Raw genomic sequence first — 14296 nt, forward strand, 5'->3', positions numbered from 1 at the left:
TGCCCCATTAGCTACAAAGAGAGGTTGGATAAACTTAAGATTGTTTTCTCGGGAGCATCGGAGGCCGAGGATAGACCTGATGTGCATTTATTAGATTACGAGAGGCATTAATAGGGTAGACAGTTAGAGCCTTTGCCTCTAGACAATAGACAATAGGTGCAGGAGTAGGCCATTCGGCCCTTCGAGCCAGCACCGCCATTCAATGTGATCATGGCTGATCATTCTCAATCAGTACCCCGTTCCTGCCTTCTCCCCATACCCGCTGACTCCGCTATCCTTAAGAGCTCTATCTCTCTCTTGAATGCATTCAGAGAATTGGCCTCCACTGCCTTCTGAGGCAGAGAATTACACAGATTCACAACTCACTGACTGAAAAAGTTTTTCCTCATCTCCGTTCTAAATGGCCTACCCCTTATTCTTAAACTGTGGCCCCTTGTTCTGGACTCCCCCAACATTGGGAACATGTTTCCTGCCTCTAACGTGTCCAACCCCTTAATAATCGTATACGTTTCGATAACATCTCCTCTCATCCAGGCAGAGAAAATTTGTTTAACTTGGGATCATGTTCAGTACAGACGTTATGGGCTGGTAGATTGAGTCTGAAGAAGGGTCTCAACCCGAAACATCACCCATTCATTCTCGCCAGAGATGCTGCCTGACCTGCTGAGTTACTCCAGCATTTTGTGTCTATTAGGTCTGTTCCTGTGCTGTACTATTCTATGTACAATTGGAATATTTGTGTACATAAATTGTCCTTTACTAAAGCCATCCAAATTGCATACTATACCTGCATGTTAATTCTAAGCAATTGGTTTACATGGGTACCCAGGTCCCAATGAATACCAGCACCATTTTAAAGCATTATTTATTCAACCAAAGTGGATGACTTCACATTTTGTTCATAATATATTCCATCTGCCATGTCCTTGCCTGATCAGAATTTCCCCAAGCCCATACATACTCGGTGCCAGCCAGATTTCCATTGGAAAATCTGAATATATTACATTGTTCCAGTCACCCAAATCATTTGATGGAGATTGTGAACAGCTGGGTCCCAGCACTTGAGCCAATCTCTCCACCTGAAAATCACACTCTTATTCTGTTTTCTGTCCATTGCCAATCAATGCTATATTACTACCAGCACTGTGACTTCGTTTTGTCTAATAATTCCCCATGTGTTGTCGGCTTTCTGAAAGTCAAAGTACAACTTTATCTATTCTGCCCTTTTATCGGTTACAACTTCAAAGACTTAACAGATTTGTCAAAGGTGATTTCCCATTCATAAATCCATGTTGACTCTGCTCAATCCGATTATAATTTTCCAAGTAGCCCATTGCCATTTCCTGAATAATAGGTTCCAACATATTCTCTTCTTCTGATGTCGGTATTAAGAGGAATGGGAAAAGTTAGGAATTAAAAGGTTTTCTATCTTAAAGACTTTTTTATCTAACGTTTTTTTCCCCTAGTTTGGTCGGATCTGAAAAGTTAACTTGCACAAGCTGTTGAGAATTTCCAACATTGTCCATTTAGTTTGTTTTGTTGCCTTTATGTTTTCTTCTTTCTATACTTGGAAGTTGCTATACATGTGTGTATTGTTTAAAAAGAATGACACTACTTGGCTGCAATGATGACGATGGCAGCAGGTGGTGTAGAATGTTACTTTGCAAGTACTTGGTGGATCTGTATTTCACTGCATTAAATATCCTATTAACATGCCCAGACAGGTAAAGAATATGCAGATTAACTGATGTGTGATGTGTGATTGATTTAAATGGTTAAACAGGGCTATTTTATAAAGCTGAGATATTATATAATTTTAAATAAATGATTTTGCACTGCATGTCGTACAAACCAGCTCATTCTGTGCAGTGAAGGCCTGACAGAGCCAGGATAGTGAGATACTGTTTTTTGTTTAGCATTGAGTGATATCCTATATTTAGTTAAAAGGACAAATGTTAGTATTCAAACTGTGTCTTGCACCAGAGTATGAAATGGTCGTTGTGACTTTATTGGCAGTCTAGTTTAGTCTGGCTAACAACCCTGTTTGGCCTGTTTTTGGAGCAGGAGCCAGGTAAAAACTATTTTTGTGTTTGGATGTACAAGAGAATGCTGATGCTGGAATCCGGAGCAAAGAACAAACTGCTGGTGGAACTTGGTGGGCTAAACAGCATCTGAAGTGGAGGGATAAGGGAAAAGTATGTCTGTTTCAGATCAGAAAGCTGCATTAGCACTCTCCACTCTTTGTCCTGCGGCAGTGACCAGTGGGGTACCGCAAGGTTCGGTGCTGGGACCCCAGCTATTTACGATATACATTAATGACTTAGATGAAGGGATTAAAAGTACCATTAGCAAATTTGCAGATGATACTAAGCTGGGGGGTAGTGTGAATTGTGAGGAAGATGCAATAAGGCTGCAGGGTGACTTGGACAGGTTGTGTGAGTGGGCGGATACATGGCAGATGCAGTTTAATGTAGATAAGTGTGAGGTTATTCACTTTGGAAGTAAGAATAGAAAGGCAGATTATTATCTGAATGGTGTCAAGTTAGGAGGAGGGGGAGTGCAACGAGATCTGGGTGTCCTAGTGCATCAGTCAATGAAAGGAAGCATGCAGGTACAGCAGGCAGTGAAGAAAGCCAATGGAATGTTGGCCTTCATAACAAGAGGAGTTGAGTATAGGAGCAAAGAGGTCCTCCTACAGTTGTACCAGGCCCTGGTGAGACCGCACCTGGAGTACTATGTGCAGTTTTGGTCTCCAAATTTGAGGAAGGATATTCTTGCTATGGAGGGCATGCAGCGTAGGTTCACTACGTTAATTCCCGGAATGGCGGGACTGTCGTATGTTGAAAGGCTGGAGCGATTGGGCTTGTATACACTGGAATTTAGAAGGATGAGGGGGGATCTTATTGAAACATATAAGATAATTAGGGGATTGGACACATTAGAGGCAGGAAACATGTTCCCAATGTTGGGGGAGTCCAGAACAAGGGGCCACAGTTTAAGAATAAGGGGTAGGCCATTTAGAACGGAGATGAGGAAGAACTTTTTCAGTCAGAGAGTGGTGAAGGTGTGGAATTCTCTGCCTCAGAAGGCAGTGGAGGCCAGTTCGTTGGATGCTTTCAAGAGAGAGCTCTTAAGGATAGCGGAGTGAGGGGGTATGGGGAGAAGGCAGGAATGGGGTACTGATTGAGAGTGATCAGCCATGATCGCATTGAATGGCGGTGCTGGCTCGTAGGGCTGAATGGCCTACTCCTGCACCTATTGTCTATTGTCACACAGGTGTTCTTTCCTGTCCCCGATTATTTGTGTGTATATTTGGCAGGGGTAGAGTGAGTTAGTTGAGTAAGATTATTGGATGCTATGATTCAGTTTGTGCAAGCATTCCTGATGATATTAAGATAAACCAGAATTCCATTGTTTTACCTGGTACACATTCCATAAAACAAATAAAAAGCATACAGGTGCCATGTATAAAGGGTATTATATAATTTCATAAATGTTGCATAAGTTCTGAAAGATTGCAAGCAGTACTCGGAAATAAATGCTAAGGTTAATAATGAAGCTGTTGCTCTTTCAAAATCCATTCCAACTGATGTAATATACAGGGTATAATTTCCTCTCCTGGTGTATAAGTAAAACTGCAAAAAATAAAACTTGTGCCGTGACATCTCTGGGTAGAAATGCCATGTCAACCAGTTCTTGGTTTAAGGTACACTTCTCTGTTATTCCAATTCCATGTCAGAAGATTATAAACATAACACAAAAAGTAAGGAAATTTGTGTTTGGTAGATTATTTCTTTGTTGTAACAATGCTTCTTGGCAATAAATCTTATACCGTTGGAAAGCCTGTTTATTTCCCTTTTAAATGGTGCCACATTTGTAAGGAACATGCATTTGTGGGATGAGCAGCAGAGCTGAGTATATGGGTTGCGCCCATGAAAAATTTGCCAAATCTCTGCCAATGCCAAACAGCTTATTCTGCTGTTGCTATTGACTCTTGTTTTGAGCTTCTGGTACCCCCCAGGTGCTGACAATCAGGTTTGGCAGCATCTGTGAGCATGGGCCCTGCTACAGTGGTCAGTAGGTGTCTGCTCCAAGAATCGGCATGCCACGTTTGACTGATCTGGATAGGGCCCGTGCGATAGGGCAACTTCAAGCTGGTGTTCCGCAAAACCAAGTTGCGGCATTATTTGGAGTGAGCCCTAGTACCATCTCCAAAGTGAAGGCCAAGTTCCATATAACGGGGGAAGTCAGAGACAGGCCGCGAAGTGGGCGTCCCAAGAAGACGACACCCGAAGAAGACTTAGGAACCGTAGGCTGTCTTCTACAGATTTGCAGTCAAGGTTTGCAGGACGATATGGCCGACGGCTCTCTGCCCAGACAATTCGGAACAGACTGCACGCAGCCGATCTCCGGTCTCATAGGGCTGCCAGGAGGCCTGCCATGACTGCCCTTCACCGTCAGGCCCGTTTGCGCTGGTGTCGGCAACACGTGCACTGGAACCTGAACATGTGGAGGAACATTATGTTCAGCGATGAGTCCAGATTCTGCCTACGGCAGTTGGATCATAGGGTCAAAGTGTGGAGAAGACGCGGAGAACGCTATGCTGATTGCTGCACCGATAGAGTAACATCTTTTGGTGGAGGCAGTGTGATGGTGTGGGGTGGCATCTCCCTCACTGGAAAAACGAGGTTTGTCATCATTGGAGGCAATCTCAATGCAGAGAGATATCGAGATGAGATTCTGCAACCAGTGGCAATCCCATATCTCCACAGTCTGGGACCGAACTCTATCCTCCAAGATGACAATGCTCGCCCCCACTGAGCAGGGTTTCTCAGAGACTACCTCCAGAATTTGGGAGTGGAGAGGATGGAATGGCCTGCCAGCAGTCCTGACCTCAACCCCATTGAACACTTGTGGGATCAGCTTGGGTGTGCTGTTCGTGCCAGAGTGACCAACACAACCATGTTGGCTGACTTGCGACAAATGCTGGTTGAAGAATGGGATGCCATCCCACAACAGTTTGTGACCAGGCTGGTGACCAGCATGAGGAGGATGTGCCAGGCTGTTGTGGCTGTGTATGGTTCTTCCACACTCTACAGAGGCTCCTGTTTATTAAATGAATAAATTGTTAAATTGCCAATATGTCTTGTTTCTTCAGACTTCAATCATCCAATCCACCAAACAACACCGAACAAGAGTGAATGGCAGAATAAGCTGTTTGGCATTGGCAGAGAAGATTTGGCAGATTTTTCATGGGCTCAACCCACATACTCAGCTCTGCTGCTCATCCCACAAATGCATGTTCCTTACAAATGTGGCACCATTTAAAAGGGAAATAAACAGGCTTTCCAACGGTATAAGATTTATTGCCAAGAAGCATTGTTACAACAAAGAAATAATCTACCAAACACAAATCTCCTTACTTTTTGTGCTATGTTTAGTTTCCCTGGTGAGCTTCCTCAATAGAGATTCACAAATTTCCTCCATTTTTAATGTGTTTAGAATCTGGATCATTAATCAATACCAGTCCTAGGGTGGAAAGGCAAAGGGTTGCTTAGACTTGAAAGTGTGTCCACAAAGAGCATTATGAATCTTTAAATACTAATGTTTGTATTTCTCTGCTGCAAAAACATAAAGTGCTGAAGGACTCGGTCTGAAGAAGGGTCCCGATCCGTTATCCATTCCCTCCACAGATGCTGCCTGACACACCAATAGTGGGCAGCATCTCTGGAGAAAAGTAACAGTGAATTTGTCGGAGAGGGTCCCAACCTGAAACGTCACCTGTTCCTTTTCTCCAGAGATGCAGAGTTACTCTGGCATTTCGTGTCTACCTTCAGTATAAACCAGCATCTGCAGTTCCTCCCTACACCAATAGTGGGCTACTTGTATAACATTTATCATTTCAAATTAATCATCTTAGAATCTGCTGACAAATGTTAAGCAAGGAGTCCTTATGTGGGAAGATCTTAAACATTTCTCAATATTTCAAATCAATATTATTTACTGAACCTCATCTTTACATACCTCCTGCTTAATTGTTTTAGACAAGGCTATATATAATGATTACCAATAAGATATAATGTATAGTTCCTTGTCTCCTGTGTGACCTAATGTAGTATAAGCTCATCTGTAACTGATCCACCAGCGATTTTCTTGAGGATACCGAAAATCAAAATTGACTGTGCCTTTGTGAGGAAAGACAGTAGCATTACATTTGAATCTTTAGTTTTGTTTGATACATCGTGGAAAAGGGCCCTTTGGGGCAATTTACAGATGCCAATTAACCTACAAACCTGCAAGTCTTTGGAGTGTGGGAGGCACTCCAAGCACCTGGAGGAAACCCATGTGGTCACAGGGAAAACATACAAACTCTGCATAGACAGCACCCATAGTCAGGATCGAACCCGGGTCTCTGGTGCTGTGAGGCAGCAGCTCTACCGCTGCGTCACTGTGCTGCCCCACAGCTCTTGTTTCTGTCACCCTCTGATCCTAACGAACCTGCCTGCTATTGATGTCATAGTTTTTACAGTGCAGAAACGGGCCCTTAGGCCCAACTTGCCCATGTCAACCGAGGTGTCCCTTTTACACTAGTCCCATCTGCCCACATTTGGCCCATATCTTCCTAAGCCTTTCCTAATACTGCATTGTATGATGAGTATTTCTAACAACCAGCATGTTTAATTGTTTCCAACTAGGCATCCCGTACACCAGATAGGAAGGATAGAAAATCAGCAGCAGGATCGAAGAAGAGGAAGCGATCCCGCTCCCCTTCTCCAATCCCAACGCCGACTGAATCCCGGAAGAAGAGCGGAAAGAAAGGGTAAGAATCTTTCCTTTAAGTACGTTAATCATGGCATCATGTTGGGGCTGACAGTTACAGAGCAGTAAAACAAAATTGTATCCTATTAGTGATCTACTACTGCTCTTGTGTATTGGAGTTATTGTCTTAAATGTATTAATCCACGTGATCCAGTAGCACTGCGAAACAAGCTATCAGGGACAAGAAACTACAGGAGGACTTGTGTAGAATTTATTGATATTTGCGTGACACTGATATCCACCTTTGTCTCAAAATCGAAGATCTCAATGAGCAATATACTGATGTTCCACTTTGAAAATTTGATGGTGAATAAAATGTCATTTGAGGCACTCTTTATAAAATAAAATAAAATACAGCATGGAAATGGGCCCTTTGGCCCACTGTTTGAACCAGCCAGCGATTTCCCCGCACACTAACACTATCCTACTCGCACTAGGGTCAGTTTACAATTTTGACCGAAGCCAATTAACCTACAAACTTGTACATCTTTGGAGTCGGTGAGGAAACCAGAGCACCCGGGGGAAAACCCCCCACGATCACAAGGGGAAGGTACAAACTGTACAGACAGCACCCGTCGGTATTGAACCTGGGTCTCTGGTGCTGTGAGGCAGCAACTCTACTGCTGCACCACCATGCTGCCCTTGTAAATATTCTCTATTTCCTGTTGAAAGGAAAATGGAGTGAATACTTGACAGGAAGTTCGTTAGGTATGTCTGCTTAAACCTATTTGGATGGATGGTTTTGGATTAAGAGAAGAGCAAACAGTTTTAGTTGATTATTTCGAGCAATAGTTGTCAGAGGCAATGCTGACTAAATAAGAGCTTAACGGCTTACGTTCAGCAGCTTAATTTAATTTCTTAGTTTGTGTGAATGACTTTAGCCAGAGGTTGAAGTGTTGTTTGTGCGATTGTTGTTCATCAGTCTTTCAGTGATGTTGCGGTGTCTTGGTTACCTTAATGTATTTTCCTTTAAATGAGGGAGCACCAGACTTGTTTTGACCTTTAAATTCAAAAACTTTAGCTCTGATATGACCCAAAATAATTGTCTGGAGGGCTTTTTCCTCTGCATATCTCCTGCACTGATGAATACAAGGCATTTGATTTAAGCTCTCTGAGGAATTTGGCTGAATTATATTTGGGGGTTAATTTAAGCATTATGCCTATTAGAGTATAGACTGTCATGAATGGGAGGTTGGGGCAATGGCCAGGTGCTGTAAGTGCTACATGTGCGGAGTACAGTCCTGCAATAATCAGTGTTGGCATGTGGGCGTAATCATGTTCATAAGTGCCAGAAATGACAAGGCAATTATGCATTTTTGCATGCCAACATGTCCTTGAATTTTGAGTAGTCAAAAGCTGTGACAAAAAAACGTGAGCAAAGGTAAATGAGACATTTATTTTTGCACTCAAAAGTTTAGTTTAGTTTATTGTCACGTGTGCCGAGGTGCAGTGAAAAGCTTTTTGTTGCATGCTTTCCAGTCAGCGAAAAGACAATACATGATTACAATCGAGTCATTTACAGTGTACAGATGCATGATAAGGGAACAACGTTTAGTGCAAGGTAAAGCGAGCAAAGTCTGATCAAGGTTAGTCCGAGGGTCGCCAATAAGCTAGGTAATAGTTCAGCACTGCTCTCTGGTTGTGGTAGGGTGAAGGTTAAGGGTACTTGTTGAGAAGTGAAAAGATTAAAAAACTTGGCATGTTGGGGCTTGACTATTGCAGTACATTAAAAGGTAAGAAAAAGGTGATTTGAAGTGATATTTTTACTGTCCAGAGGACTGGAGCATAGGAGTGGGTGTACTGACCTGTGCCTACCTGATCATACCAGGGCAGCTGTGAGTCGTTCATGTCAGTATTTCTTTGGAAACTTGTGATGTCCTTGAAGTTTAGTTTAGAAAGAGGGCATTGAAATGGGCCCTTTGGCCCACTGAGACCATGCCAACCATTGTGTAGGAAAATAACTGCAGATGCTGGTACAAATCACAAATTGCTGGAGTAACTCAGCGGGTCATGCAGCATCTCGGGAGAGAAGGAATGGGTGACGTTTCGGGTCGAGACTCTTCCTCAAACTGGTCACTCATTCTATGTTATCCTACTTTTGCATCTACTCCCCATGCCTTTGGGGCAATTATAGAGTCCATCTAACCCACAAACTTGCATGTCTTTGGGATGTGGGAAACCGGAGTACCCAGTGGAAACCCACGTGATCAGGGAGAAGGTACAAACAGCAGCAAAGGTCAGGATCGAACCCAGGTCACTGCCGCCATGAGGCAGCTGCTCAACCAGCTCTGCCGTTCTGGCCCAATAAATTCACTTTGAATAGATTATAGAAATTGGCAGTGAATTCGCTGCAGTTTAGTGAGTTAACGGATATCAAAGGTATTCGTAGCAACTGATTGATGAAGCAAGTTCAATGAACTCTATGCAGGGTTTGTTCAACACAACCTATACAGGAACTGTTCAATGTGCAGAGTTCCTCCAATTATTGCCTTTACTAGGTTCCAGCATTTGCGGTCTCTTGTGTTTCAGTAGACTAGATAGCTTATTGGCATGCTGGAAAGTGTCAATTCATGGATGGGAGAGAGTGAGGGGAACGAGTGGGAGATTCAGGGAGTTAAGGAGAGGGAGCACAGAACATGGGGCAGAGAGAGAGACAGAACAACCTATCGGAAAATAGGCCAATGGTCAGTTAAATGGGAAGGGAAAGGGGCGATGGCGACTGAGAGATTAATAGGTCATAAGGCCATAAGTGATAGGTGCAGAATTAGGCCATTTGGCGCATTAAGTCTATGCCACTATTCAATCATGGCTGATCTATCCTTGCCTCTTAACCCCATATATTGAAAGAGACGATGAAGCTGACGGTTTTGCATCAGGCCGTCAATCATCATATCATATATCTACAGCCGGAAACAGGCCTTTTCGGCCCTCCAAGTCCGTGCCGCCCAAATGTTTGACATGGTGCTGCAACGCATAAAAACAAATTGAGCGCTGGGTTTCGTGAATTTTTTTTGCCTTCAGGCAGTCGACCCCGTACCTGAAGAGAAGAGGGCAGAGAGATGAAGAGGAGCAGGACGACTTAACAAAGGATATGGAGGATCCTACACCTGTGCCCAACGTGGAAGAAGTTATTTTACCAAAAAATGGTAAAGAAGTGATGCTATCTCCCCTTCATTCTTTTTTGCTGGTTCCTGCCAGATTTGTGTTGCAATATGTGTTTACATGTTGCAGGTTTTCATTTTTTTTTCTCATGGTGAATGAAGTCCCATCAGTAGAAATGAAAAAAAAAAATGAAAACCTGCAACATGTATAACATTTATTGAAAGAACAGCATTTTAAACGTAAGTAATTGAAGCCCAAGATTGGATGGGTTGGAGTTTATGGAAAAATAGTAAATTTAATGCTTGGTTGATGCAACATTGTTTTCTAGAACATATCCAGCACAAGAACACTCCCTTCTGCCCACAATGTCTGTGCTGAACATGATGCCAAGACCATCTCTTCTATACCTGCGCATAATCCATATCCTTCCATTTCTATGTGCCCATCTTAAAGTCTATTAAATGCCACTATTGTATTTGTCTCAACCACCAGCCCAGGCAGCATGTTCCAAGCACCCACCACCCTCTGTGTAAATTTAAAAAAAATTGCAAACAGTACTCAAAGCAGCCGAACTAAAGTCTTATAAAGCTGCATCATGACATGCTGAATCTTATTGTCAATGGCCCAACTATGGAAGTAAGCGTACCATTTGCTGGCTTTACCGCTCCATCTACATGTGCTACCACTTTCAGCGAGTTTGGGACATGGACCCCAAGATCCCTCTGTTCATCCATGCCATTAATTGTTTATGATTGTGTAGTTTTAAGAATTGAACAATAGACAATAGGTGCAGGAGGAGGCCATTCGGCCCTTCGAGCCAGCACCGCCATTCAATGTGATCATGGCTGATCATTCTCAATCAGTACCCCGTTCCTGCCTTCTCCCCATACCCCCTCACTCCGCTATCCTTAAGAGCTCTATCTAGCTCTCTCTTGAATGCATTCAGAGAATTGGCCTCCACTGCCTTCTGAGGCAGAGAATTCCACAGATTCACAACTCTCTGACTGAAAAAGTGTTTCCTCATCTCAGTTCTAAATGGCCTACCCCTTATTCTTAAACTGTGGCCCCTTGTTCTGGACTCCCCCAACATTGGGAACATGTTTCCTGCCTCTAACGTGTCCAACCCCTTAATAATCTTGTACGTTTCGATAAGATCTTCTCTCATCCTTCTAAATTCCAGTTCCAGTTAGGAACAACTGTTCCTAAATACAAATCTGGAAGCAAAGAAATGTGTTGTGGCATTAAATATGATAATCATGACATTGAATATAGATTTTGATGGCAATAAGCTCGTCCAAGTGCAAAAGGGCAAGTAGTATCATTGCTGCCACAGTTTTGAAACGTGCTTTAAAAAACTTAATGCTGACGAGCCTACTTCTATTTATATTGATGGACACAGTTAGTTTCCATGGAAACGTTTCAAAATTTTGACAATTTTGTGGATTGTGAACTACTTGGAAATTAGCCAAGTAATCAGACCTTGTGCTTTCAAAATCTGTTGTGTTTTGACATGTTATTAATAGTTATTATAATCCCTTTACTAGTGAACCCCAAGAAAGACAGTGAGCACACGCCTGTAAAGGGAGGTACAATCGCAGATTTAGGTAATATTTGTAACATTTATCCCTCATGCTTTTCGTTTGGTGTGAGGCAAAGGCAGTATGCTAACCCTTTTAAATGCTGGAATGGAATTAATGCAATTGGATTGCACTCAACCACTAGTGATGCTGTCTCAACTGGTACTGACGTCTCATTACGTTTCTTTTCTCATTTCTTCTCTGCTTGATGATTTTCTGAAATAGTACAATTTCAGCGATGACGGCAGAATTTAGCCGGTATAATTTTGGAAACATCACATTTGTGGTAATGCATTATTTCAATGAGTGCAAGGGGAGGTTTGCAGTAAGTGAAGTTAAGTTTGAGACTTGGTATTGCTTGTTTTCTGTTCCTAATTGATGCTCCCAGAGTACATGTAATAATCATACATTCTACCTTTGATTGTATATGCAACATTTTTATTTATCTATGCCTTCAATGATCTTTATCTTATTCATTAGCTTGCTGCCTCCAGATTTATTGCGTTTGCTACCCTGCTGTTTACCCTTGCAAACTCTCCTGTGTTTGTCATCTTTGCCCAGGACTGCTCTCACTTACTCACTCCCCACCACTTTTCTTTGTCTGAACAATGGGTTTCCACCTTGTTGCCTCAATAGAAGAACCATAAAGCAGAGGCAATCCCATTTGATCCACAGACCATGTCAACCATCAGGCACCCATTTGCACTAATCCAGCACTTTATATTTTTTTTTAAATACCCCCACAGATTCCTATTAAATCTTTTCCTCTTCACCTTGAACCTATGTCCTCTGGTCCTCGATTTCCCCCACTCTGGGCAAGAGATTCTGAGCATCTACCCGATTTATTCCTCATGATTTTATGCACCTCTGTAAGAACTTTCGTCATCCTCCTGCGCTCCAAGGAATAGAGACCCAGCCTGCTCAACCTCATAGCTCAGACCCTCTAGTCCTGGCAACATCCTCGTAAATCCTCTCTGAACCCTTTCAAGCTTGATAATATCTTTCTTATAACATGGTGCCCAGAACTGAACACTATACTGTAAATGTGGTCTCACCAACGTCTTATACAACTGCAACATGACCTCCCAACATCTATACAATACTCTGACTGATGAAGGCCAATATGCCAACAAACTTTTTGTTTTCACTTGTAGCTTAATCTTAATAATTCCAATGCATTAATTCTATTTTCATGTCATTCTATTATTTTAATTAGCGTTCTAGTGTTAGGTTGTTTATTAGTTGCTGACCTGTGCATTGATTTCCTTTCCAAGTCAACCTGCACTTTTACCCATTTTCCTGTGGGGTGGGGGGGGGAGGAGGGGAGGAGGGGAGAAATTAGTTTCCTTGGTCGTCTTTGTCCAGTATCTTCTGTAACTAAAATATAACCATATGCCATAGTGAGGCCCACCGGAAATTGGAGGAACAGCACCTCGTATTTCGCCTGGGCAGCTTGCAGCCCAGTGGTATGAACATCGACTTCTCCAACTTTAGATAGTTCCTCTGTCCCTCTCTTCCCCTCCTCCTTCCCAGATCTCCCTCTATCTTCCTGTCTCCACCTATATCCTTCCTTTGTCCCGCCCCCCTGACATCAGTCTGAAGCAGGGTCTTGACCCGAAACGTCGCCCATTCCTTCTCTCCTGAGATGCTGTCTGACCTGCTGAGTTACTCCAGCATTTTGTGAATAAATACCTTTGATTTGTACCAGCATCTGCAGTTATTTTCTTATAAAATATAACCTTGGCCAGCCATGAACCTAGACCTTATCTCCCTGAACTGCTTGAATGTTCTCTTATTGAGATTTCATTAGTGAAGGAAGTTTTTAGTCCAGAGCTATTTTACTCAAATGAAGAGAAAAGTAGTCCTTTGGTTATGGGAATGCAAAGGAAACTGGAAGGATGGTGGGATTGGGCATCCTGCATAAGTAGATTATTTGTCATGTAGTTAAAATGGTTGTTGTTCAGCTTGGGTGTCATTGGTGATTCCCATGAACAACAACAACAGTAATCTTTTTAACAGCATTGTTCCTTTTCCTCAGTTTTTGATTTACATGGTCAATTGTGTTTAGTTTCCTAGTGGGGAGATTTCAACTTGTAGATTCTAGTATGAAAGTCACTGCAGAGAATATTTTCTACTTTTAAATTGGTTTTGTGCCCCTGCAAGGTCGTTCCCTGTTAACCTTGTTGGCATTATTAATGGGTACAGGGATGGTGAGCCAAAGCACGAGGTGTAACTGAGTCAAATGTAATTGGTTTGGTTTGAAGCCAGCTCCTTTTGTTACATGCCATGTTAAACTTTTGTTGAAACAAGTACTGCATTCTACACCTAACAAAAAATGCAGCTCTTGGATTTATTTTCGTATGTGAAGGCTCTGCATAAAAGCCCCGGGCTGCGTGGGGTGGCAAGAGTGGGTTGTTGGGGCTGCGAATGGGGAGTAATTACTTGGATCTGAGACCTCTGCAAAGGTCTTTGGTCCTATTTCCAGTTTTAATAATGGGTTTGTGTTGCAAGAGGCCTTCATCACACTCGTGCTTTTGATGCCATTCATTAGAAGATGTTTCGGGGGAGGGGGGGGGGAGAGGAGAGAGAGAAACGGGACGATGACTCATTAAAACCTACCGAATAATGAATAGGTCTGGATAGTGGACATGGGAAGGATGTTTCCAGTAATGGGAGAGTCTGGAACCAGAGGGCACAGCCTCACAATAAAAGGATGTATCTTCAAAAAGGAGATGGGGAATTTATTTAGCCAGAAGGTAGTGAATCTGTGGTACATTGCCACAGATTGATGTGGAGGC

At 42.7% G+C, this 14296-nt stretch overlaps 1 protein-coding gene across 2 annotated transcripts in view; it reads left to right on the top strand.

Annotated features, from left to right (window-relative positions):
- The window catches only part of LOC144592971 (SWI/SNF complex subunit SMARCC1-like), a 96691-nt gene that overhangs the window by 29215 nt on the left and 53180 nt on the right, over positions 1-14296 (top strand). For both annotated transcript variants that reach the window (XM_078398370.1, XM_078398371.1), the window contains exons 10-12: positions 6696-6820; positions 9841-9965; positions 11466-11525. In XM_078398370.1, coding sequence (XP_078254496.1) covers positions 6696-6820; positions 9841-9965; positions 11466-11525 — 310 coding nt within the window. The remainder of the gene's footprint in view (positions 1-6695; positions 6821-9840; positions 9966-11465; positions 11526-14296) is intronic.

Source organism: Rhinoraja longicauda, chromosome 4 (genome assembly GCF_053455715.1).
Source record: "Rhinoraja longicauda isolate Sanriku21f chromosome 4, sRhiLon1.1, whole genome shotgun sequence".
NCBI lineage: Eukaryota > Metazoa > Chordata > Chondrichthyes > Rajiformes > Arhynchobatidae > Rhinoraja > Rhinoraja longicauda.